Source organism: Pistacia vera, unplaced genomic scaffold (genome assembly GCF_008641045.1).
Source record: "Pistacia vera cultivar Batoury unplaced genomic scaffold, PisVer_v2 Contig29, whole genome shotgun sequence".
Taxonomy (NCBI): domain Eukaryota; kingdom Viridiplantae; phylum Streptophyta; class Magnoliopsida; order Sapindales; family Anacardiaceae; genus Pistacia; species Pistacia vera.
In genome coordinates, this window is record NW_022196101.1 from 632,471 (window position 1) to 657,886 (window position 25,416).

At 35.5% G+C, this 25,416-nt stretch overlaps 1 protein-coding gene across 6 annotated transcripts; it reads right to left on the bottom strand.

Annotated features, from left to right (window-relative positions):
- Positions 1-50: 50 nt before the first annotated feature.
- On the bottom strand, positions 51-11,686 carry LOC116134565 (mRNA-capping enzyme). 6 transcript variants are annotated; one of them, XM_031420243.1, is made up of 19 exons: positions 11,567-11,686; positions 11,394-11,464; positions 10,800-11,002; positions 10,251-10,368; positions 9,641-9,792; positions 9,411-9,494; positions 9,274-9,336; positions 8,619-8,750; positions 8,313-8,522; positions 7,865-7,984; positions 7,384-7,430; positions 5,568-5,730; positions 5,322-5,462; positions 2,450-2,572; positions 2,265-2,363; positions 1,611-1,700; positions 1,416-1,497; positions 372-502; positions 51-286 (listed from the first exon to the last, which is right to left on the bottom strand). In XM_031420243.1, the coding sequence occupies exons 3-19, from the start codon at positions 10,923-10,925 to the stop codon at positions 164-166; spliced, it is 2,004 nt and encodes a 667-aa protein (XP_031276103.1). In that variant the 5' UTR covers positions 10,926-11,002; positions 11,394-11,464; positions 11,567-11,686; the 3' UTR covers positions 51-163. The 6 variants fall into 6 exon arrangements, with proteins under 6 accessions (XP_031276103.1, XP_031276101.1, XP_031276102.1 ...); XM_031420241.1 differs by having other exon boundaries at positions 10,800-11,013; XM_031420242.1 differs by having other exon boundaries at positions 11,554-11,673.
- Between the last annotated feature and the right edge of the window lie 13,730 nt (positions 11,687-25,416).

Consider the following 25,416-nt stretch of genomic DNA (forward strand, 5'->3'; position numbering starts at 1 on the left):
TAGCTAATTACAATATTAACTCGATGACCCTTTAGACCAAGTAGTCGCCCAACTAACACCTGCACTGGCTAACGCAAGCAAAAGAATAAAAAGATACACCTATTCTCTTATTACTGGGTGCTCTTGAAAACATGTTGGACATCTGCGCCTCAACCGCCCACCATCACCTAAGTCGTCTCTTGCTATCATTCCGTATTCTATCAGCATACATTGGTAGGCGAATTATCTCATTAATCTCATTCAACAAGACATCCTCAGTTATATTATCTGTTATACTCCGCATCACCTATTTAAACCAGCAAGTTTTACTTAGTCTGATAGAGTCGAAAGATTCAGAACATTATAGAAAAGAAGAGAAGAAATGGACCAACCTTCCTGTAGGTATTGAAATCATTCGGAGTGGATTTATCTGTCCTGATCCGCATGCATACCCATACCTGTTCCTCTGGACTCCAACCACACTCAATAATCTTCCCAGAGTAAAAAGATGGATCTGAACCATCTGCGAGTTTTAAATGCATTGGGAGGGTAAGTAAAGGGCTAATCTACAACTAATGATGATAAAAAAAAAAAAAAATGCGCCCATATAAAGAACTGCCAAGACGTGAAATAAAAGTTACAGAAATGAAATGGAAAAAGATTTGATTCAGCTCAAAGTAATTGCGTAGACGTTGACAATCGAGATGTTATATTCACAAAACGAAAACCAAATGACTACCAAAAGTAACTTTAACCACTTTCAAAAAATCTATAAATGGACAGCTCCACAAGCAAACATTTAATCCACCAAATAATATTGGTTAAAGCTGGAAAAATAATCAGAATGAGCCAAATGACAAGCTGAAAATTCAATAAATTATCCTGTAAGTCACCATAAGATCTTCCACAGCTTATTCTATCCTAGTGATTAATCGATGTGAAAAATGGAAAACCAAAACTCAGCCCCAACAAAAATTTCAGGGTGGCAAAGTAGTGCATTATCTCTGACTTCCTAAATAAAATCAGTAACACTGCCAACTTATTTTGAATGGCTTTATGCTATTTGGGTCCCCATAACAGCAATATTCTCCATAAGGTCATAAGTTATCATGCCAAACAATGACGAGAAAAAGCGAAGGTTTATAAGCACCATCTATGTCTGTAAGTCTAAAACTATAAGATGATATGAATAATGTAGGAACTATCAATCCTGCCCTATACACATATTGGGAACATAATTAAAAATTTGATAATTTTATCACTTAACATCAAAAGTGGTTCCCACTTCTGGCTTTATAGGTGACACCTGTGAATGCTGTGTAAGACATCCATAAAGCTGGGATTCCACATTCAGAAATTTCAACTCATGATGACAGATAAATGCATCAAAAAACTACAAGAAACTAGAAGTGAGAAAACAGAGAGAACGTATCAACCTTCAAATTTAACAGAATTCCCTTCCATCAGTTTCTTCTTCCCTCGTTCATACAGAAAAAGTAGTTGACGATCATCAGTTACCTGTGTCAACATGTACCAACCAAATATCATAGGAGTTTATAGATAAACATGCTACTGGATATAGATAAAGAGACACAAATCAACAGCCAACCAAAGTAAATATGATAGTGTACCTCAAATAAAAAGTCAACCGAGTTCATTCTCGCATATTTCCACTTCAAAAGGCCTTCATGTGTGCGTGGAACATATGGATCATCCCAACCCTGCAACATAATATCACTGGTAAAAACTGCTGTACAACCTAATGATGAAAGTCTCAACTTAACTAAGACATGGCAAAGTTTGCCTGGAAACTAAATTATCTGTTAACAGTGGGTCACTAATTCCAATTGGATTAATGCTTCAATAGTGGCAGGAAATTGCTGCTAAAGTTACAAATATCTTAGATGATAAATTACATTATACACAGATGAGATTTTGACCTGCAAAAGCCAAAGCAATTTTACATGCCAATATCAAGAAAGAAATCAAGGCAATTTTCTGGGCAAGCTGAAAGAAATCAACAGATAGCCTGACACACACCCCTCTGTGAGCCAATAATAAAAATGCCCCATACTTAGTTTATAAATACTTGGCATGATAAGAAAGAACCCAATGCAGTACAATGAAGAGTTATATGCTGCAATTGGGAAGGAAAAATACTCATGAAAAAGGAATATGTTGTTTCTCTCCCACTAGGTTTGACCTTAGGCATGAAAACCTATCAAGACTGTTAAAAAAAAGTTCCCAGTTTTGATATTGCAATCAATGTTATGATCCTCAATTACCTGAAAAATAAGGCCATCCGCATCATGTGAAAGCCTCGGAATAAATTCAGTCAAAAGTTTGGTAACGGTGGACAACAACCAAAAGTCTTTCCTCCTGACCTGATAAACAAATTGAGCAAGTCACTAACCAAAGTCACAAGGGGAAAGAACCGGTAGGAGATGGATTGATGGTTGTCAAAACATACTCTGAAGGGTTCCAGGTCATATCTGTAATAAGGATTTTTACTTGAGTAAATACTATGTCGCTCAATGTTCCGAGGTTCAATAATTTCTTTCTCCAGCATCTTCCACCGTTCATAGAAGGGCCGCTGAACCAATTTCGATGACCACATATTAAAGTTAGTAGATGCTCATCATAAGCCAGAATACATACACATTCAATGATATGGTGAAAATAACAAAAGTAAATTGAAAATCATATACAAATGCAAGTGGTAATGTATATGTTTAATATAGACCTGACAAGCAGACTATCCTCACACTTCCTAGAGAACTTGAATACTAAAATTAAAGAAAGTAGATTAACATATGCCCTTAATTCAACTTAGCAAATGGATAAAAAGCATGCCAACCACTTTCTCTACATCAGTTAGTAGTTGACAATACAGCTTCCAGAAAGTAAAAATGTCTAATACTATGTTTTCTCACATTTTATTATATATGTCAAAGGGAGCATTTAAAGTCCCCTTGATTGATTATTGAATTCGTTGGTGGAGAAATGAGATAATATTGGCATTCAATCCATCAATAACACTGTAAATCTAGTACGAGTAAGCAAATCCATTGTTTCAGCTTCTAAGCTATTTGTCCCTAAATAAAGTCATATTACACATTGAGGTAAACCAGCCCATTTTCCAACATCCATCACAGCATCTCCAGTAGCACCTATCGATTCACCATCTTAGCCATTAAAACATGTCACAAAGTTTTCCAGTAACACAAGTAGATTAAAGCAAAATGGAACTTTTTAATATACACTTTTTACATAGTTTAGATCTTAATATGTTCCTATCAATCTCCTTGTCATTCATATATAATATGAGTACGTTTACTGGGAGCAATAGTTTAACCTTTTTTTTTAAATGAATCATATTAAGAAGTCTGATGGTCTATGATAAGTTATGTGCGATTAGGAACAAAACCCATATACAAGGACAACTATCAGGTAACTGTGTTACACAGGAAGATGAACAATTAAAAAAAAAAATACAAAAGTATAGCCAAGATAAGGATGGTGAAACTGGATTAGGAACATGAAGAATATCTACAATTTGATATTGAGGACAAGATGAATGAAACCCATTTCCAGGTACATTTCAACATGGATAGAGACAGTAAGAACATACATGGTTCTAATGATTCCCTCAAACATGGCTCTAGAATAGGTATAACTAACTTGTAAATGAGGAAAAAAGTGACATTATTTAAAGTAAAACTGACACTGGCATATAACTGTTACTTGCATTAATTTTTGGCCTAAGGATATCAGGATACAGCTACATAAAAAAAATAATATATAACTGCATTCCTGCAGTACATAACATGAACCATCACATATTTTATTGAAAACCCACCTCAATGACAGAGACCTGGTTGATTGCCATCATATCATAGATAAGGTATCTTCTCTCCTGCTTCTGTGAGTCTGGCAATTTATCAATAATCATCTCCCCATCAAGCAATGTATAGTGGTGAGTTCTCTCACTCACACCAGCCTTTAGAAGCAAAATAATTTAACAAATTAGAAGCCATCAGTAATGGTAGTAACTAGGGTCTAAATACCAGGGAACTTCCTCAAGGCACGGACTGTAGATACATACTCCATTTGGCAATTTGAGAGGAAACCTCATCTGAACCCTTCGAAAATTAAAACATCTATCAACCAAATAACATCCATCCATTGTTATGAGCATCATGTATCTTGTCCCATCAGCCTTCCATGTTGCATAATAATAACGCTGTCTCAGCAGTTGCAGATTTTCCCTGCATACCACAAAATAAGCATCCACTTTTAGACAAGAAGCAACTCAAATAAACTATAGCTGCCATTATCAAATCCAGAAAATATAAGAAAAGTAAACTACTACTACTACAAGTCACTGAAAAAAAACAGATGTGGTCAACATCATCTTCAATTACTCTAATAATCAAGAGAGAGAAATTGTCATATCAGGTGACACATTAGTCCCAAAACTCGTCTGGTGGAGTTAAGAATTAAACAGCATGCGTAGACTACAAAAATGATGGAACAATGCTAAATTTCTTCACTTAATAGGTCTCACTGGGTGTTGCTTATCCGCTAAATATATCAAACACAAAAATGTTGAACATCAAGCGATTATAAAAATTTCAAGAGCTTCAATGCAGTCAAACCATATTAACTTGTTGGTCAAAGTTAGTAGAGTTGGAATTCACATTAGAGGTTTACTAACTCGCTCTTGCCAACGGCAACCCAAAACAGGGCAGGACAGGCAGTCCAGGTTCCCACTCTAAATCCAAGAATGTGAAAAGGTATCTGGTCACCCATTTATCACTTCCAGACTTCTAACCTTCAAAACACATACAGCATAGCTCAACAAAAGAAGACATAAACTCTAATGTATTGGCTTCTCGACACTACAACTATATGAAATCATAGCTCACCCACCCCGTACTTANTACACAGGAAGATGAACAATTAAAAAAAAAAATACAAAAGTATAGCCAAGATAAGGATGGTGAAACTGGATTAGGAACATGAAGAATATCTACAATTTGATATTGAGGACAAGATGAATGAAACCCATTTCCAGGTACATTTCAACATGGATAGAGACAGTAAGAACATACATGGTTCTAATGATTCCCTCAAACATGGCTCTAGACTAGGTATAACTAACTTGTAAATGATGAAAAAAGTGACATTATTTAAAGTAAAACTGACACTGGCATATAACTATTACTTGCATTAGTTTTTGGCCTAAGGATATCAGGATACAGCTACATAAAAAAAATAATATATAACTGCATTCCTGCAGTACATAACATGAACCATCACATATTTTATTGAAAACCCACCTCAATGACAGAGACATGGTTCAATGCCATCATATCATAGATAAGGTATCTTCTCTCCTGCTTCTGTGAGTCTGGCAATTTATCAATAATCATCTCCCCATCAAGCAATGTATAGTGGTGAGTTTTCTCACTCACACCAGCCTTTAGAAGCAAAATAATTTAACAAATTAGAAGCCATCAGTAATGGTAGTAACTAGGGTCTAAATACCAGGAAACTTCCTCAAGGCACGGACTGTAGATACATACTCCATTTGGCAATTTGAGAGGAAACCTCATCTGAACCCTTCGAAAATTAAAACATCTATCAACCAAATAACATCCATCCATTGTTATGAGCATCATGTATCTTGTCCCATCAGCTTTCCATGTTGCATAATAATAACGCTGTCTCAGCAGTTGCAGATTTTCCCTGCATACCGCAAAATAAGCATCCACTTTTAGACAAGAAGCAACTCAAATAAACTATAGCTGCCATTATCAAATCCAGAAAATATAAGAAAAGTAAACTACTACTACTACAAGTCACTGAAAAAAAACAGATGTGGTCAACATCATCTTCAATTACTCTAATAATCAAGAGAGAGAAATTGTCATATCAGGTGACACATTAGTCCCAAAACTCGTCTGGTGGAGTTAAGAATTAAACAGCATGCATAGACTATAAAAATGATGGAACAATGCTAAATTTCTTCACTTAATAGGTCTTGGTGGGTGTTGCTTATCTTCTAAATATATCAAACACAAAAATGTTGAACATCAAGCGATTATAAAAATTTCAAGAGCTTCAATGCAGTCAAACCATATTAACTTGTTGGTCAAAGTTAGTAGAGTTGGAATTCACATTAGAGGTTTACTAACTCGCTCTTGCCAACGGCAACCCAAAACAGGGCAGGACAGGCAGTCCAGGTTCCCACTCTAAAGCCAAGAATGTAAAAAGGTATCTGGTCACCCAATTATCACTTCCAGACTTCTAACCTTCAAAACACATACAGCATAGCTCAAGAAAAGAAGACATAAACTCTAATGTATTGGCTTCTCGACACTACAACTATATGAAATCATAGCTCACCCACCCCGTACTTATCCATTCTAGTTCACTTCAAATCTCTACTCCATTTGTTACTTGTTATACTGCTAAAAAATATCAAACAAATACCAAGCTATATTGGAAAAGGGATGTCTGCAAAGGTATCTCATCATTCAATCAAAAGTAAACTTAAAACAACACAATTCCACTTCGAACAGTCATGTTTGACTGTAGTCACACATTTGCTCACTTAGCCGTCCCCCATCAGATCACTCTAGCCTCAGGCCTTTTGCTCCACCAATATAAGCTACAAGTTTCACTAGATTATAGCTTTTATGACCCATCAGGTTAGGCTTAAAGTACTTTTTCAACCATGTGAACTTCCCCCATTATGATAAGAGGAGCTTTCTGCTGGCTGATCTTAAGCCTTCAGCTACCAAAACTTTTTTTACCAACTTTTTATTAACATCAAGGCAGCATAACATAAATAAATCCCCAGACTAACAGAGCTCTAGATAGCTAATAAAAAACAAAATGAATTGGAACATTAGATCATTTCCCAAGAGTTGAATCAGTATGTTTTATTTTATCCTTTAAGCAAAAACAAAGAGAACCACTTCAGTTTTTTTATTCCACACAATAAGTTAAGGTGTTCTTCCTGTGAGATTTTAAGAAACAATGTAACATGTTCTGCCTGTGAGATGGTAAAAATAACGTAACTATAGGTCAACAAGAACAATAGGATATCTATGAATCCAAGCAGCCTTGAAACTCCAGTAAATAACATACTGAAAAAAGAACAAACATATTTCAACTTAATCCTTCACACCAGCAGCAGAACCTTGTGAATACTACCAACTAATATTTATATTACCCAAAACACAGCTTCTTTTGAGTGTTACAAGCAATATTGGTGTTACGTTAACTAAATACAAGGGTGTAACATCTTTAAAGCAAACAATGGTTTTAGCTGCTTAAGAAAAAAGAATGAAACTGCAGCACAATTATAATAAAAAAAAGATGCAGAAGTTGGACCTGTTGAGAGAAACTGGATGTGACCCAGGAAACATCATATTTCTTCCCTGCATTTCAGAAAAAGACCCCAGCAGACCCCATATTAAACCAAACAGCTACAAGGGCATATCAAATATAAGGGGAAATAAAAAAATGTCATTGTTGCTATATATTTTATTAAATTTCAATTATTTTGCAAATTTGGCTGTACTCATAAAAAATTTAAATAAAATAAAATTTTATAAAACAATTTTGCAATTTTGGCTTTTTCGCAAATACATTAATAATTATCATTCAACATAATATTTGAACAAAAGAACACTAATATGCGCCCAAAATGTCAAAGTTGAAAAGGAAAGCAGGGTAACACTTAAAATCATCTTTAAAATATGTAACTAAGTACAAATGAAATATTCGCACATCTAATTCTAGAATTTCTTGGTTGTAACAACTATAAAGGAGCAGCAAACATAAAAAACAAAGAGGTCCTCAAAAAACCTACTCTGGCATCCAGCTTTAACATCGAATAGCAAAAATTCCGCAGGGAAAGTAGCTGGTCATTAGGTATTTCATCGCCCAAAACATCATCATTTGTCATATCTACCTGGACCTCATGATTGTCCTAAAAAATAAGAATCTTCTACTAAGTGACAGCAAACCAGAAATATATCATTTCATGCATATGCAGAAAATTCAAGCTAAAATAGGAACACTGATTTTGAATTTTAAAGGCATCAAAGCGGCTTAAAAAGTATTGATTTCCGTTAATCTGTCAAAAAGTTAATCAAAATATATGTTATCTATGATAATAAATAAACATATATGTTATCTATGATAATAAATGCAACTCATAGACTAGCCAAAAACCCCAAAAAGTCAATACTTTTCACTAGTACTCTGCCAGTATCAAATGAATTTAGAATAATCTATACTTCTTAGATTACGCATACATTCAAAGGAGCAGTTGAACCTCCATCATCGTCATCATCATCTGGTACTGCTTCACCATTAAGATCAAATTCAGAAGGTCTCTTCCACTCTGGAATTATTGGGTACTCAATCGTGTCAGGCCTCCTTTCATGATAAAATGCATACAAAGCATCTATGTAATCACGTTTGTAGATTCCCGGAGGACGTGCATCAGCAAATCTTTTTATAGCCTGCACAGAGGCCAAATGAAAGGAAATATCAAAATTTATATTAAAAAAAACGTAAAACTAATTGGATGAGCATGAAAGAATTTGACATGAACTAACCTCAGTAACAGACATTGGTTGTGAACGCATAAGATAATGAACAATCATATATCCTGTGCGATTGTGTCCATGAGTACAATGCACAAGGATATACTTCTTTGAGTGTTTCTGACGAATGAGAAACTGCGTGACCTGCATGAATCAGTAATTATAAATATCCAGTATCATACGGATATATTTTGTTTCAAAATTTATCTAGGAGAAGTAGACAAAAATAGAGGACAGGGTGAGAGTGAGAGAAGAAAGGGAAAAAAAGTGGGGAAAACTGAAAAAAAAAATTATATGGGAACTGAACTATGTAGAGTTGACAGAAACAAATAACATTCATCATTTCAATATTTCAAAGCCTTTCTTACGAAACCACTTTTAAGTCCATAAATATAGTGGTCAACCCAAAGCTTAAGGAAACCTAAGTATGAAAATACAAATATAACCTTATCGAGTCATAATAAACTCAAATTTCTAAATTCTGAAATTAAAAAGAGCTTCCTTAAATAACTACTAAATCCAGTCTTTTGATTCTGAAAGAAGATCACAGCAAATACAATACACTAAATTTATCACAACAAAGAAATCGCTGAAAAGGAGATAAAAGGAGGCAGAATTTCCACAAGAGTCTACAAAATAAATACCCATATTCACCAAAGAAACGTACCTCGTAAACGAAGCTATTTACAGAAGGATTATCAGGTACAGAATCTCGGCCTTTACATTGAATCTAGAACACAAACAAACAAAAAAGTTAAAAATCTAACAGTTCAGTCATAAGAATCAGGATGACTCAATACTTGCCTTGACATGCTTAATGCCCTCTTTCTTCAAATCGGTTGTTGGATAGTATCGAGTTGTATTTGTCAAATCAATCACTAAGCCAAGCTGACACAAATCCGAAGAAATGTCCTTCTTAAATCGATTGTCCAAACAAAAGGTACACAAACATAAATAGGTTGGAGCTTGGAGAATATTTTTTACATTACCATGCAAATAAAAGGGAAGGTTAAGCTCACTATAATTTGACTTACCTTTCTACCTGAAACCCTTTGTTGATGAATCACTTGTTTAAAGGAGTATCTTTTACCAGGAGGAATACAGTCGTTGAAGGATTCACCAAGAGGAACCTTGGAAGGGATCATACAGTCTATTTCTGAACCAGATGGAGGGCAGTCCAACCAACCTGAAACACAAAGAAAATAATATTAAAAATCTACATAAAATACTCAAAATTTAAATACAAGAAATCACGTTATGTTCCAATTAAAAAATATAATATGTATCCAGTATCAAACAACAGATACTCATCCACCAATTTTGCATCTTCAAGTTGCATGTTGATTAACTCATTTGCGTGGTTGTATCATATTGACTCTTTAAAGGCATAATGCTGCCTGATGAAAAATTAAAATGTAATACCTGTAAACAATTGGTACATACTACCCCTATGGAATCTCAACCGTTGAATTGCTTAAGAAATCAAAGAATTAAGAAATAGAACACAAAAACAAATATAAGACATAATGTAGTACCTTGATGCAAATAAAGCAAAATGTGGCAATTTTTTTTTACCCAATAACACGAATAACATAAAGTAGTACCTTAATGCAGTATCAATAGTTAAAAATTCAAAGAGCATACCAGGGGGGAGCTTATTTTTTTCATAAGACTTGAATCTCCGAGCTTGAAAATATTGATCATGCATGTTTCTGTCATCAGGCCGATCTCTTTTCAAGCGCATTCTTCTTTCTTCACGCTCCTGACAAGAGCAGGCAGAAAATTGTGACAATGACAAACACATAGGGAAGCACACATGAAAATATAATAATTTCTCCAAAAGATACAAAAGAAAATAATAGAAAGAGGCACCAAATAACTCTGCCTACATGCTGATGTCTCTGTTAGACTGAGAGACTAGAAACAACCAACTAGCTCTTTAAGTAATGCCATTCCCACCCAAATGAAAAAGACAGGAACATTGCAAACCACTATGCCAAGCTACGAGTGCTCTAACACTGCTGTTAATTTGCCTAGTTTACGTAATTTACTAAAATCAAAGACTAAGAGGTCTGCCAACTATCACGCACACACACACACACATATATATAAAAGAACAAAAGCATCCTTCAACAATAGAAACAGGGGAAAAAAAAAAAAAGCTGGAAACAAAGAGAAAATCAATGAACGTACCCGCCGTAAAATTTCAGCTCCAGACTCTGCACGTTCATGTACAGCATATTGTTCTATATGCCCTTCAAAAGTATCCTCGTCTTCTTCAGGTAATGGAGAAGCATTTAAATCCATGGTACCAATCATTCAACATCCACTCAAAAGCATTCACCGACATCAAAGTCTCAGTCGCCCATATCAGTAGTAATTACCAAGACTATGAACTGCAAAAAAACTGTACCCATAAGACAAATTAAGCTTGAGTGCACAACAACAATGCAAAATATCCAAACCATAAAGTGAAATTTACAAAAACACCAAGAATCTAACTACACAGTTTAAAAAATTCAGAAAAGAAAAGAAATAACAAAAAGACTCCACTCATAAAATTCTCCATTTCACGAGTACTTTTACTTCGACCAACTCAAGAAAACTGAACATTTACAAATCAAATCAAGGCCTATAACCCTAAGTAACAAAATTAAACAATACTAAACCGATTTCCATACCAAATCTCCCAAACAACCAAAAACAAAAGATTAAACTTAAAATTAAAACTAAATTAAAGACAACGCATCGTCAAAACCAAACTAATAGAACGGACCAAAAACTCACCAGCTTAATCGACTAAGAAATTTCATCTAGTTGGGACGAAACACCAAGAAAAAAGCAGACGAAAACTGATTCTGATACGGAAGAGAAATAGACGAGTCACGCGATCAAGTAATCAACGCGAAATTGCTGTAATATCGCAAGAAACAAGTATATTTCAAACCTCAGGTACTCACACAGAGAACTTTGCCTTCGAAACCCTAGAGGGAGAAAGTGGTAAAAGTGAATTTGATTAAACCATGTAGAGAGAGAGAGAGAGAGAGAGAGAGAGAGAAATAGCACGGGGGCGTAGAGAGGATTTGTATTGTATTGTTTAATAAGGGGAAAAGCCAAATAATAAATAGTACGCTGGAGTTACATAATTCGGACGGTACCCCCGGCGGTGACGACAGACGAATCCCTAGAAAATTGTTAAAAGGGGCAATTTAGTCATCTCAAAGAAACTTAAAAAAGGACTTTTGATTTTAAAATTTTAACGAAATATTTGGTGTTTTTATTGACATTTTCGTTATTTAATTATTATTTTCAACATGTCACACATTAATATTTACTAAGACATTCTTTAAATTAAACTTACCTATATTATTATTTTCTCGTACTTTAATTTAAATTAACTTAAAAAAGTCTAATCAATAAATGCATATTAAGTTATGATTTTTTCAATATGCAAAAGGGGAAAGTTTTGTTTCCTTAATTTGGGAAAAGATGATAAAGTGACAAGACGAAGAACCAATGAAATTGCACTAAATTGGGAATATTGGAATGGTGGATGGATGACATTTGAACTTTGAAGGACACCCAGTTAACACTTGAATGGAGTAAGTTTGCAAAATAATCATTTATTCTTTGAGTTTAGTTAGATATTGTTCTTTTCTAAGTGATGATAGATATATATGTTTTTTTTTTTTTTTTTTTTAATCATCGAGAGTGTTTGGATCAGTTTACGCACGTTTTAACTAATTTCTTATAATCTTTTAACTGTAGATCAGGTAAGAGACATAGTCGGTCACTCATATTAGTGTATGAGAGGATTGGAACTTAAAAGCTTATAAAATATTTTTTTACTCTTTTACCATTAAGTTATTTGACAATGGTTCTGAAATGAAAAAATAAGGAAGTAATAAGTATAACGAGAAATGGGAGAAAAATAAGAGTTTGTGGTGTAATAAGTTGTGCAAGAATGATAGATACGTTGTGTCCATTTAAATTTGTATATATACATACAACCATTTTATTATTTACAAATATTATCCAATTAAAGATTAATTTACAAATTTAATATTATAATTATAAAAATATTCAAAATTTTAATAATAAAAGTAGTGTGAAATAGTGGAAATTAGATTAGGTGAAGCGATTATGCGGTGTGGTGTCTACCAATCGTAAAGGTCGAATGCTACTTCGACACGTCAGCGAACTACACGTGGTATTTGGAAGTGTTTACACGTGGCGAGAAGTGATCGGAGGATAGTAAAAGTGACAGCACTATTAGAAGGCGTCAGCGTTTAAGCTAATGGCACAGTGAGTGTAAGTAAAAAGCAATGTGAAACTGGAAGAAGCAAAAACGTGTCAGAGACGTATTCGTGTGGATGATGTGTACACGAAACTGGAAAAAGACAAACAACGAACAACCCAACCCAAGATTCCTAAACCAACCTCACACAACAACAGAGGAATCCTTCTCCAGTTAGTTATGCACGGTTCTCCACTTTAGATTCGCCACGTGACACTTTTCTAATTTTATTTCCCAAAACACCCCTACCCACTTAGTTGAACACTAAATCCTCTTTTGCCATAACCAGTAGCGGATCTAGGAATTTCTTTTAGAGTGAACCAAAATAAAAATTTATTATAGATTACTATTTTTGTCCATTAATATTTTTTTTAGGGTGGGCCAAAGTATATAAATTTACATATTAATATTAAAAAAAAAATTGAGGGTGGACCAAAAAATGGCTGGATCCGCCACTGGTCATAACCTGTCTGGTATTACTAGAAACTTTCATATAAAATTAAAACATATTAACATAATATTTGTTTTCATATAGATACATATTATTTTAAATTCTGTTTGATGGATATATTTATTATTATATAGTATGGTCTTTAAACAGCCAAATACAATATAGAAAATGTAAAAAATCATAGTATATATTTTCTCCTTTCAATTTTTAATATTTATTTGTCACGACCTTCCAAGCTCTCAAGTGGCTTTCATGGGTGTCCGGATCTGGAACTATTGATTAGTCGTCATTTTTGGAGATTGTCCATTTAAGTTAAGTACTTGATACGTGAAAGAGATAGTGATTTTGTGTTTTATATATATATATATGAAATAAAACCAAACCGTATTTATTTCAGAATTCAATTCTTTATCCTTCATAATATCTATTCGTAATCTAATGTAATTTCCTTTAATATCCCAAAAAAAAAACAAATTTATATTAACATGACTGTGACCTGGTGTTCTCTTTCAACATGTTTCATTTAGTCACGGCTTCCTTTAAATTGGCATTATATATATACTGTGGCTACTGTGGCTCAAACACTATCAGTATCTTTACAGTACCTTAATCCTTAGCAAATTAACGAAAATACTTCAAACTTTAAGCCAGGTGTGGCTTCTTTTTCTTCTTCTTCTTCTTCATCTGCTGGTTCTTCTGTTTTCTTTCTTTAAAGTCTAAGATATGAAGTTTTAACTTTTTGAAATAACGGTTGTAAGTTAAAGTTACTGAATAAAACTGTTGTCAGTTAAAGCTAGGGTGCATATTGGTTGAAAAAAGTAAATGAGGATCAAATTCTGTCTAGTACTTTTGATTTTGGTTACTGGTGATTGAGAAATATCAGTTCATGAATCTATATATCTTTTCCTTATCAATGTTATTCATTATCATCCATATAGTTTACTTGTCCTGTGAATTAAGAAGTATGTTAATCTGTTTAGGACTTCTTTCACCGTTTCCCCGACCTGTTTATGCCTGGAAAAGGGTTCCAGGACCATTCAAGTAAGCATTTGAGCGACCCTTCGACATTAAAAGATTTAGACGGAGAGGTCCAGTGTTCATGAATAGGCAAATTTTGCATTGGAATGTTGACTGGAATGACTACATTCTATAAATATGAATATAAGTGATGAAAAATCCATCAGAATGTATCTTCCAGATTCTGCAGGGAAAACAAACGAATGTAATTAACTTAATAGTTATAAGATTAGTGTGAATCTAAAAGAATCAGAGAAGGTTAAATTAAATTAATAATTTTAGTGGAAATCAAATAAAAAATCTTATTGAAAAGTCTCTTTTAGCCGTCACAACGGTGGGACTGTTATGCAATCAACCAAGAACCTATCACAAACAATCAAGAAACAAGAAAACACACAAACAATCAACACCGGGTTTTTACCGTAGTTCACTTGCTCTATTTGAGCAAGCTACATCTACGTTGAACTCCGGAAAAGGGAGTTCGCTGCACTATGATTATTGAACAATCACTTATAGTCACGATTACAAGAATACGCTCAAAACCCTAGATCAAACAACTCTGATTCAAACCCATAATCTGCCCTAGGAACACTCTAACTTGGAAATTCCTATAACAAGAACACAGAAGTTCTTCTCTTGACTGATTAACCCAAACCACTCAAGATACCCACAGATTACTACTGAAATCAGACCAAAAAATGAAGAACCATAATAGAACGAAGAATATGAAAAATGGTCTCACTCTTTTCATTTGATCTACTGTTTATGCGAAGACTTAATCCTTTTATAGTGTTGACTGGAGGCTTGATTTTTCAGCCGTTAGATTTCCTCTGAATCAGCGGTCAGGATCATCTTGGAGCTGTCTCAAAACGACACTGTTCTACTAATACTCAGTATGACGCTGTTTCAGCATTCACTCACAACAATCTCCACCTTGAATGCTGAGAATTCACAGTGCAGCAAACCCACCCAGTTCCTTCATCGTTCTGATCTTCACAGGTTATCTCACATGCAGCAAGTTCAAGCAATGCTTGAACTTTGCAAGTGAAACAACCTTGGTTCCCATGTCAGCTGGATTATCCTCAGTGGATACCTTTCTGAGATCAATTACCCCTTGTGTTACTAAGTCCCTGACGAAGTGGAAGCGAACATCCACATGCTTGGTTTGCTCATAGTATACTAGATTCTTGCTAAGATGAATTGCACTCTGACTATCTGAGAATACAGTAACCTTGCCATCAGTCAGCTTTGCTTCGGCTAACAAACCTTGCAGCCACACAGCTTCCTTAAACACATTAGCAACAGCAATGTACTCTGCTTCAGTTGTTAAGAGAGCAATATAGGTTGAAGCTGTGACTTCCAGCTAATGCAATTTCCTCCAAGGGTAAAGTAATATGAAGTGGTGGATTTCCTTGTGTCTTTGTCACCTGCAAAGTCAGAGTCTACAAAACCCACCAAGTCAAGTGTATTACGCCTTTTACAGAAATTACCAACATTCAGAGTACCATTAATATACCTTAACACTCCCTTTAAGGCAGTCTAGTGCTCACTGCTTGGATTTGCCATAAATCTGCTCAGTAAGGAAATGGAATAGGACAGGTTTGGTCTGGTACTGATCATCCCATACATCACAGATCCAACAACATTTGCATAAGGAATATATTCCATTTTGATTAAATCAGATTTAGTTTTAGGGCATTGGCTCTTGTTTAACACAACATAGTTTGCAAGAGGCATTGACACTGGATTTGAATCAGCCATCCCAAACTTAGACACTAATTTTTGTAAGTATGATTTCTGTCTAATGATTAGTTCATGTTTACTCCTGTTCCTGGTAATGTCCATTCCTAGGATTCTTTTTGCATTTCCTAGATCCTTCATGTCAAATTCTGACCTAAGCTGTCCCTTTAACTCATGAATTTTAGCCTTAGACTCACTCACTAGCAACATATTATCCACATACAATAAGAGATACACAGGCAGATTATGATTCAAATTAAAATAGAAATAGCTGTCATATCTACTCCTAGTGTACCCTATGCTAACAATGAAATTGTCAAACCTCTTATACCATTGTCTTGGGGACTGTTTCAGTCCATACAGTGATTTGTGCAGGATACACACATGGTCAGATTTCTTAGGGTCAATAAAACCTAGAAGTTAGCTCATGTAGATCTCCTCTTCTAAGTTACCATGCAGGAAGGCAGTGGTAACATCCATCTGTTATAGCTCTAGGTTATAATGGGCAATAATAGAGAGCATTAACCTAATTGTTTTATACTTGACTATAGGGAAAAAGACTTCATTGAAGTCTATTCCCTCCCGTTGGGTGTAACCCTTAGCTACTAGCCTAGCCTTGTACCTAGGAGGATCAGTAGCTAAAATTCCCTCTTTAATCGTATACAACCATTTACATCTTATTAGTTTCTGGTCCTTGGGTTTGGGAACCAAAGACTAGGTTCTGTTTACCTCAAGAAACCTCATTTCCTCTTCCATTGCTTGCCTCCATTTTTCCCCTTCCTTGGAGTTCATTGCTTCTTCATATGAATCTGGTTCTGTCCTTTGAATTCCTGTTCCTGCAAGTAAAGCAGTATATATTAGTTCATCATAAGAAAATCTAGCAGGGGGTCTTAGCTCTCTTCTTATTCTATCTCTGGCAAGTTGACAGTGTTCTAGTTGGGCATGTTGAGGCTCTGGGGCATCTGCTTCAGTTTCTTCACTATCAGAACCAAGATCCTTTGGTCCTGGTTGGTTTTCTGGTGCTTGCTCTTCATCAGGTTGAGGTGGTTCAACCTACTGACCCACAGGCTCCACCTCAATGGTTGTAATCTCAGATGAATCCTCTTCATGTTCAGATGGGGTGTGGTTAACAGTGTTCTGACCAGTGATTTTACAAGGGAACACCCCTTCATTAAAGACTACATCCCTGGAAATAATGATTTTTACCCCTGGTGAATCTCTGTCCCAGAGTCTATACCCCTTAGTACCATCTTGATATCCTAGGAAGACACACTTGGTGGACCTAGGCTCTAACTTTCCCCCCACAGTATGTGCATAGGCAGCACACCCCTTTCTCCAAGACCACACTTCTTCAAGGCATTTAAAGTTTATGGCAGTAGAGGGGCTCCTATTTATTAGAGGGTTGCAGTGGATAAGGCCTCTCCCCAAAAGGTATTAGGTAAACCTGAAGTGAACAGCAAGCATCTAACTTTTTCTAGGAGGGTCCTATTCATCCTCTCAGCTACTCCATTATGCTGAGGGGTTCTTCTCACTGTTCTATGTCTTAGGATTCTTTGCTCACTACAAAACTTATCAAATTTAGTGTTACAGTACTCTAATCCATTGTCAGTCCTTAGAGTTTTTACCTTTCTGTCCAGTTGATTCTCCACTGGGGCTTTCTACTCTTGAAATTTAGACAGTGCCTGGTCTTTAGTTCTAAGGGTGTATATCCACACTTTCCTGCTAAAATCATCTACAATGGATATAAAGTAACTACTGCCCCCATGAGATCTCACTCTCTCAGGCCCCCATAAGTTTAAATGTATGTAGTCTAAGCATCTTTTGGCCAGGTGTATGCCCTTTGGGAAACTGACTCTGTGCTGTTTTCCTAATAAAATGCAGTTCTCACAGAACTCTAGGGTTGATACAGTATCCTTTCCTAACATGCCCTGGTTACTTAGGATATCTAATCCCCTTTGGCTCATTTGTCCCATCCTAAGGTGCCATCTTTCAGTTAGTAGCATATTTGAGGAGACTAGGGCTGAACTTAGACAATCAAAATAATATTCTCCACATAGGATGTATAACCCATTCCTTTTTTCTCCTTTCAGGATAAGGTTCTGGTTTCTATACACATTTAGCCACCCATTTTCGGCTCTGTAACAGCACCCTTCCTCATCCAGGGTTCCTAAGGATATGAGGTTCCTTTTGAGTTCTAGAATGTACCTAACATGGGTAAGTTTTATAAGTTTCCCACTACAGAGTCTAAGGGTTATGCTACATTTACCTTTAACCCTACAGGCATTGTTATTCCCCATGAAAACAGTTTTCCTATCATATTCCTCAAAGTCTTGAAACCAGTTCCTATTGGGGTTCATGTGGAATGAGCACCCAGAATCTAACACCCACTCTTTTGTTTTGTCAGAAACAGAGACAGTAAGTACCTCTGTTTCTTCAACTAAGTGTTTTGATGAGGCTAGGTTACTCTTAGTGTTTCCTTGCTTTTGTTTCTTAAGCCATTCAAAACAATTCTTTTTCAGATGACCAGTTTTATTACAGAAGAAGCATTTTCTAGACTCTGCCTTATGCTTATTGTTCCATTTACCCCGTTTCTTGTTTTTGGACCCCTGGCTAGGTTGACTTCCTTTACCAGATTGAAAGGTGTCTGGTTTTCCCCTAACTAGCAGGTTACTCCCATTTCTTTTTTGGACCTTTAACTCAAGTCCTCTAGCCTTAAGACCGGCCACAATCAAGTCAACACTAGGGACAATACCGGAATACTGAAGTGCATTCTTAACTAGGGGTGTTCGGTTCCAGGTACCCTGCACTTTTTGAAGGAACCGAAACCGAAATCGAAACCGAAATCGAAACCGAAACCGAAACCGAAACCGAAACCGAAACCGAAACCGAAACCGAAACCGGAACCGGAACCGACGGTTCCTTGAAATTTGGAACCAGAACCGAAACCGATGGTTCCGGTTCCTAGATACCCAGAACCAGAACCTGTAACAACAGTTTCGGTTTCGGTTCTGGGTACCCTGTAAAATTCATGACCCCCCAAAAGTTTTTAAAATGACAAAAAACCCTTAAAAACTTACAAATACCCCCCTACCTGGCACTTATTACTTTGTAAAGGTAGATTCTCAAAAGTCAAACTAACTTACTTTAAATGTTATGAAATATAAATATAAATGTATTCACATAACTTTTTCTACAAAATTTTTTAGTAACCCCCCTAATCTTTAATTTTATTTTATATTAGTCTCGGTTCCTGGTTCTTGGTTCCAGTTTCGGTTCCTAACTATAGGAACCGGAACCGGAACCGGAACCGGAATCGTATAGTAACGGTTCCAAAAATTTAGAACCGGAACCTACCCATTGACGATTGGTTCTGGGTAAGAACCGGAACCAGAACCAGCGAACCAAACCTAGGGTACCCGCTGGTTCTGGTTCCAACCGGTTCTTTTGAACACCCCTATTCTTAACTACAAGATAATCTTCGGTAATGGAGTTTAGCAGTATCATGGCTAGACTAGTTTCTCCTAATTCCTGATCTGTGCCCTTTAAAATTAAGGTTATTTTTAGGAATTCATCTAGGTTTTCCTCTATTGTCTTGTTATTATCCATTTTATATAAAAACAGAGCACCCTTGAGAAACGCTAAGTTTGGTGCAAATTGCAGAGCATATAAAGTTTCGAGTTTACCCCATAACCCCAGAGGAGTTTTGATTCCATCAACCTTCCTCAGTATGCTGTCTGAGAGGTTCATCACGATCAGATTGTAAGCTGCTTCGTCAATCTCCTCATTTTCCTTCAATTTCTCCTCGGGCCATTTCTTTTGATCCTTCTCCAGTGCAAGAACGACTTTATTGTGTGAAAGCAGAGCTTTATTTTCTTCTTCCAACTCCCGAAATCGATCTTCCCATCGTATTGGGAGATCTCCATACAAGTAGTGCTCATTGTACTATAAAGGTCGGGTCGTACAGTCTAAGGTGTAAGTGGCGTTGTTAGACCAGAGGTCGCCAAGTACTGCCAGGCAGTTTTTAAGGCGGTTACTGGTTTCCAGCCGATATACCCTTAAACTTGACAGATAAAACAGAAATGAATAGTACTGGTACAACCCCTAGGCAATAACCAAGATTTTTTCTCCCTGACTCGTGTTTGTGATCTAATCTCACTAATTAACCTCAAGACTCAACAAGATTCGAAGTTCTAAAGTTCTAGGAACCTATAGATTGAGAAACCCCTAAAATCTGACAAACCCTAATTTTTCGAACAAACCCAAATTTTCGAATTCGTCAAAAAATAATAGATTTCTAAACTTAGATACACCCTAGGACGTTGGCTTTGATACCACTGTTATGCCATCAACCAAGAACCTATCACAAATAATCAAGAAACAAGAAAACACACAAACAATCAAGAAAAAAGAAAACACACAAATAATCAACACCGGGTTTTTACCGTGGTTCACTTGCCCTATTTGAGCAAGCTACATTCACGTTGAACTCTGGAAAAGGGAGTTCGCTGCACTATGATTATTGAACAATCACTTACAGTCACGATTACAAGAATACGCTCAAAACCCTAGATCAAACAACTCTGATTCAAACCCGTAATCTGCCAATTCCTATAACAAGAACACAGAAGTTCTTCTCTTGACTGATTAACCCAAACCACTCAAGATACCCACAGATTACTACTAAAATCAGACCCAAAAATGAAGAACCCTAATAGAACGAAGAATATGAAAAACGGTCTCACTCTTTTCGTTTGATCTACTGTTTGTGCGAAGACTTAATCCTTTTATAGTATTGACTGGAGGCTTGATTTTTTAGCCATTAGATTTCCTCTGAATCAGCGGTTAGGATCATCTTGGAGCTGTCTCAAAACAACACATTTCCACTAATACTCAGTACAACGCCATTTCAGCATTCACTCACAACAGGGACTAACAACAGTAGGCATGTAATGGCTAGGTATGGCTTCCTCTTCCCCTCTTATGCTAATAAACTCTTTGATTAATACCAGTTTGATCAGTGAACTTTAATTTCTGGTTCGTTTGTTGTTATATTAATTGTTTTATATATTTGTAATTTTATTTTTGTTGGAGTTGTCGACTACTTCAGCATTATTAGGTTACGCAGACGCATTCGGAGGTCTCACTGCCCGATCAACTTCTTTAAGTTATTAATTCCTTATTGGGTTGAACTTAGGAATATGAATCCTTGTAAAACTAGGTTTTTGTTACTTAAACCTAGTATATAAACATATTTTTCTCTTGTTTTGACTTATGAGTGTAATAGTAAATCATAGGACAATTCATTCATTGTAAATGAGAGAGAGGTGAGGAAATATTGCAATAATATTGACTCGGCCAGATGTAACCCATATTGGGTTAACCAGGGTTAATCGCGAGTGTTATTTTCTCTATATTTATTATCTGTGATTTGTTTTATTATTGTTTTGTTTTCGCTGCTGACTCTATTTCATTCAATTTTGCTATTTCAAAGAGTTGAGGGTTTGAGGTTTAATTTGCATAATACTGTGTATATATCTTGATAATTTTTAAGCATATAATGTTTTTGCATTTATTTTAAACCTTCTGTTAATTGAAGTATGAACATATTTAAAGTGCTTGTTAAATTCTTAATTGTTAATTTAAATCTTGGTTTTGATTTTTTGCTTTTTGGGTAATTTGTGAAGTTCAACTTCATCTGGGAAAGGTCAAGAGAAACATATATAGAGGTGAAAATCCTTTCTGGAACAGAACTAGGCCGAACGTTTGCAAAGTCAGATAGAGAGGTAGACAAATGAAGAACCTTCAAGAAAATAAAGAGACAGATGTACTGCCTGATCTTCCTGAAGAAATTATCTTCGAAATTCTGAAACGAGTTCCAGCTAAATACCTTCATGAAAACTTTAGGTACGTATGCAAAGGATGGAATAATTTAATCTCTAGCAGCATGTTCATAGCCCAGAATACTCCACAAAACAAATCTGGAGTGCTGATATCAGTCCCTACCACTGACATTAAATGGCCATCGAAAGTGGTTCAATACCAAACCAAACTACTGGAGATGGATGATAAGGTGCTTGGCTTCAAAGTCAGTAATGTTGATATGCGTTGAATGGGAATGATTAGGTCCAGTTGTAATGGTCTAATTTTAGTAGATGATCCGAAACGAAGAGGGGTGTTTCATGTTATGAACTTACTCACCAAGTCCTGTCTTAACTCCCCCAAAATGTCACTCTGGTTGTCTACACAAAGCTTGTGGTGCAGCCCTGGGGTTTGACCCTTGTAAACAAGAGTACAAAGTGGTACATATGTATGCTCATGGCTATGGGTTTGAGATATTTACTTTGGGTATGTTGATGCTAAGTTTTTACACCAACGAATTTTTACGTGTATAATGTTGATTGGCTGTTCGATACACGCGAAAATGAAATATATGAAAAGTGAAGTAACTGTAGAGGGAGTTTTTTAAGTGGTTCGGATGCTAAGGTAGCAAGTCCTACGTCCACTGATTTGTATTGATATTAGTGGATGTCAGATCGCGGTCGCGAGCTGACTTACATCAGACGAAAAAGTCAAAGAAAAGTTTACAAGAGAGAGAGATTTCTTTTTCTGTATGAAAAATGGCCGAATCCCCCTAATGAAGGGGTCTTCCTTATTTTATACTGGACTGAAGCGTATAATCATCACTCAATCCGTGGTTTGGTGTGATTGTCAGTACCTAATCCGGCTTTACGTCCCATTTCCCTTTTTCCAAGCTGACATCGCACGACTTGCTGCAGGAGAAAGGACGCGTGTGGGCTCCATATCACTTGGCAGGTCTGACGTGTGCGTGCTGCTCTGACGGGAGCAGGTCGCCCTTCACGTGACTTTCCCACGTCAGCCCTTTATTTCCTTGGGCATAACAGGGTAGTTCTGATAATGCCTGGAAAAGGGTTCCAGGACCATTCAAGTATGCATTTGAGAGACCCTTTGACATGGAAAGATTTAGATGGAGAGATCCTATGTCCATAAACAGGCAAATTTTTCACTGGTATGTTGACTCAAATGACTACATTATATCTATGAATATAAGCGATGAAAAATCCATCAGAATGTATCTTCCAGATTCTGCAGGGAAAACCAACGAATGTAGGTACAATTTATTGGAGATGGGTGGAAATCTTGCATTGGTGTACACAGTTTCAGATACCCAACTTGATGTATGGATTTTGGAAGATTTTGGCGGGCAAGAATGGACGAAGAGGCATAGCATAATGGCAGAGTCAACAAATTATACAAACTTCAAGTCTTCTTCAACCTACAAAACTTTGCCAAATTTTATGTTTTTAGTTGCTGTGGCAGCCATGAGAGATGGTGAGGTAATGATGTTTAAGTACCAGAAAGATGAAGGCAAGGTCGCAGATTGCTCATATTTATATGATATGAAGCAAAGGCGGTTGAAAAAATTCAGGATGAAGATCAAATCTGGAGGCAAGTTCATACCCCACAGAAGCAGTCTTTATCTCTTGGAATAATGGGTAAGAGCCATTGTTAAAGGGACTACTATCAAGCCAGACTTTTATTTTTAATTATTTTCTAGTAGTTCCATTCCTGTATTGCTCTTACCCTGTTCTAGTCCAGTGATTTTCTGGGCTTTCAGCATTACTCTTGGGCTCTGCTGTTGGGCTTGTTTCTTCTGTACTATTTTAACCAGCCTTTTTGATTATTTATTGCTACGTTATTGAGGATATATATTGTTTGTATAAACATTAGATTTAAAGAATTTGAGGAAATATATTGCTTTTATAAGCTTCTAAAAACTAAAAAATTTCTGCATATGGCAATGCAAATTTATTTATATATTTTTATTTAATATGAATCTTAAAATTTGTTATAAATATATTTTTTCAATAATTAAAATTAAATAGAGGATTTATTACATTGTTTATATCTAAAAGGCTGAATCACCAAACATTTAATATAGACAAGGATGAAAAATGCTACAACTAAATGCCATTAATTTTCCATCTTATCCTTAGAAGCAATTTATTAAATTTTTTTTTATAATCTAATAATTATTTATAAAAATTTAAAAAGAAATTAATTTACTGTTCTGCCCTGACCATGCCCGCTAACGCCACCATGAATGACAGTTACCATTCGGGCTTCACACGATGTTGACCCGTGGTTAACTATTTTGTTTTTCATTTTTTATTTAAATAAAATGTAATTTTATATTTAAGTTGAATAAATTTATTATAGTATTTAATTTAAATATAAATATTTTTGTCTAATTAATTTTTAATATAAGGTATAGATATATAATATTTTAAAGTTTAAACTTGAGGGTAATATAATCCTATTCCATTCCTTAGTTTCTTTTCCAATCCCATCCAATTTACGAGCAAACCCCACCTTATTTTGGATTTGGGTCATAGGCAAATTCAATATTTTGGGTTAAATCGACCGAGTTGGAACTGGTTCCTGGTCAGACAGTCGAACCGGCCAATCCAGTCCGGGTTTCTAATCATTGAATAATTCTCTTTGATCTTCTACTTAATTAACACTAGTTTACTCTGCATTATTAATTAGTGATCTTTAATGTTTATGGTTTAAATACTGTATTTGTTTTGTATTTGGGTCTAGTTTGATATTTTTAAATTGATACAGTTTTATGATTTTTGAGAACAAATAAATTAAAAAGCAGAATAGAACAAACTTTAGATGCTTTATAGCAACACTGCTGACATTGTACATGAGGATCATGATCTTTTTACTTTGTTATTCAAGTAATTATAGGTGATAAAACTTTCTGAAAGAAAATACAAGAAAAAGAAAGCATTAATTAATCATGTAGAAACTCAAATCACATTTATATTTACTAAGTTTGAATGTCATTGAACCAATCTATTGCAATCACTTTGGATCGTCTTTTCATTATTGTTGTACAGACAAAATTGAAGAAGCTCCTGAAAATATATATATATACACAGATGAGTCATATTCCTAGGTCCAGTTGTAATGGCTTGATTTTAGTGGATGAACCAGAAGAGATTGTTTCTTAGGTTTTCATTACTTTTTATTATATTAACTTCTTAATACCATTTTTCAATTTGTTTATTAGTAATTTTGTATATTCATACTGGTAATGAGCTTATGAAATATAATGCCTTTGTTTAAGTTTGCATGAATTTGTAGAGTTGATGTATGCCACGTCCAGATACATAGTAGGTGGGTTCCCAGAGATATATATTATCCGTTTTGGGCTTTGTGACCTGCACGGTTTTGTCCTGAAAATGCGTCTCTGGATGATGAGAGTGACCTTGTGA

Bases quoted from the DNA above. Each gene is read 5' to 3' on its own strand.
- LOC116134565 (XM_031420243.1), bottom strand. From the start codon at position 10,925: ATGATTGGTACCATGGATTTAAATGCTTCTCCATTACCTGAAGAAGAC. The intron at 8,523-8,618 runs GTTAGTTCATGT...GCCTCTGTGCAG, and splicing joins AACCAATGTCTGTTACTGAG to GCTATAAAAAGATTTGCTGA. The intron at 1,701-2,264 runs GTAATTGAGGAT...ATTATGTTGCAG, and splicing joins CGGATGGCCTTATTTTTCAG to GGTTGGGATGATCCATATGT.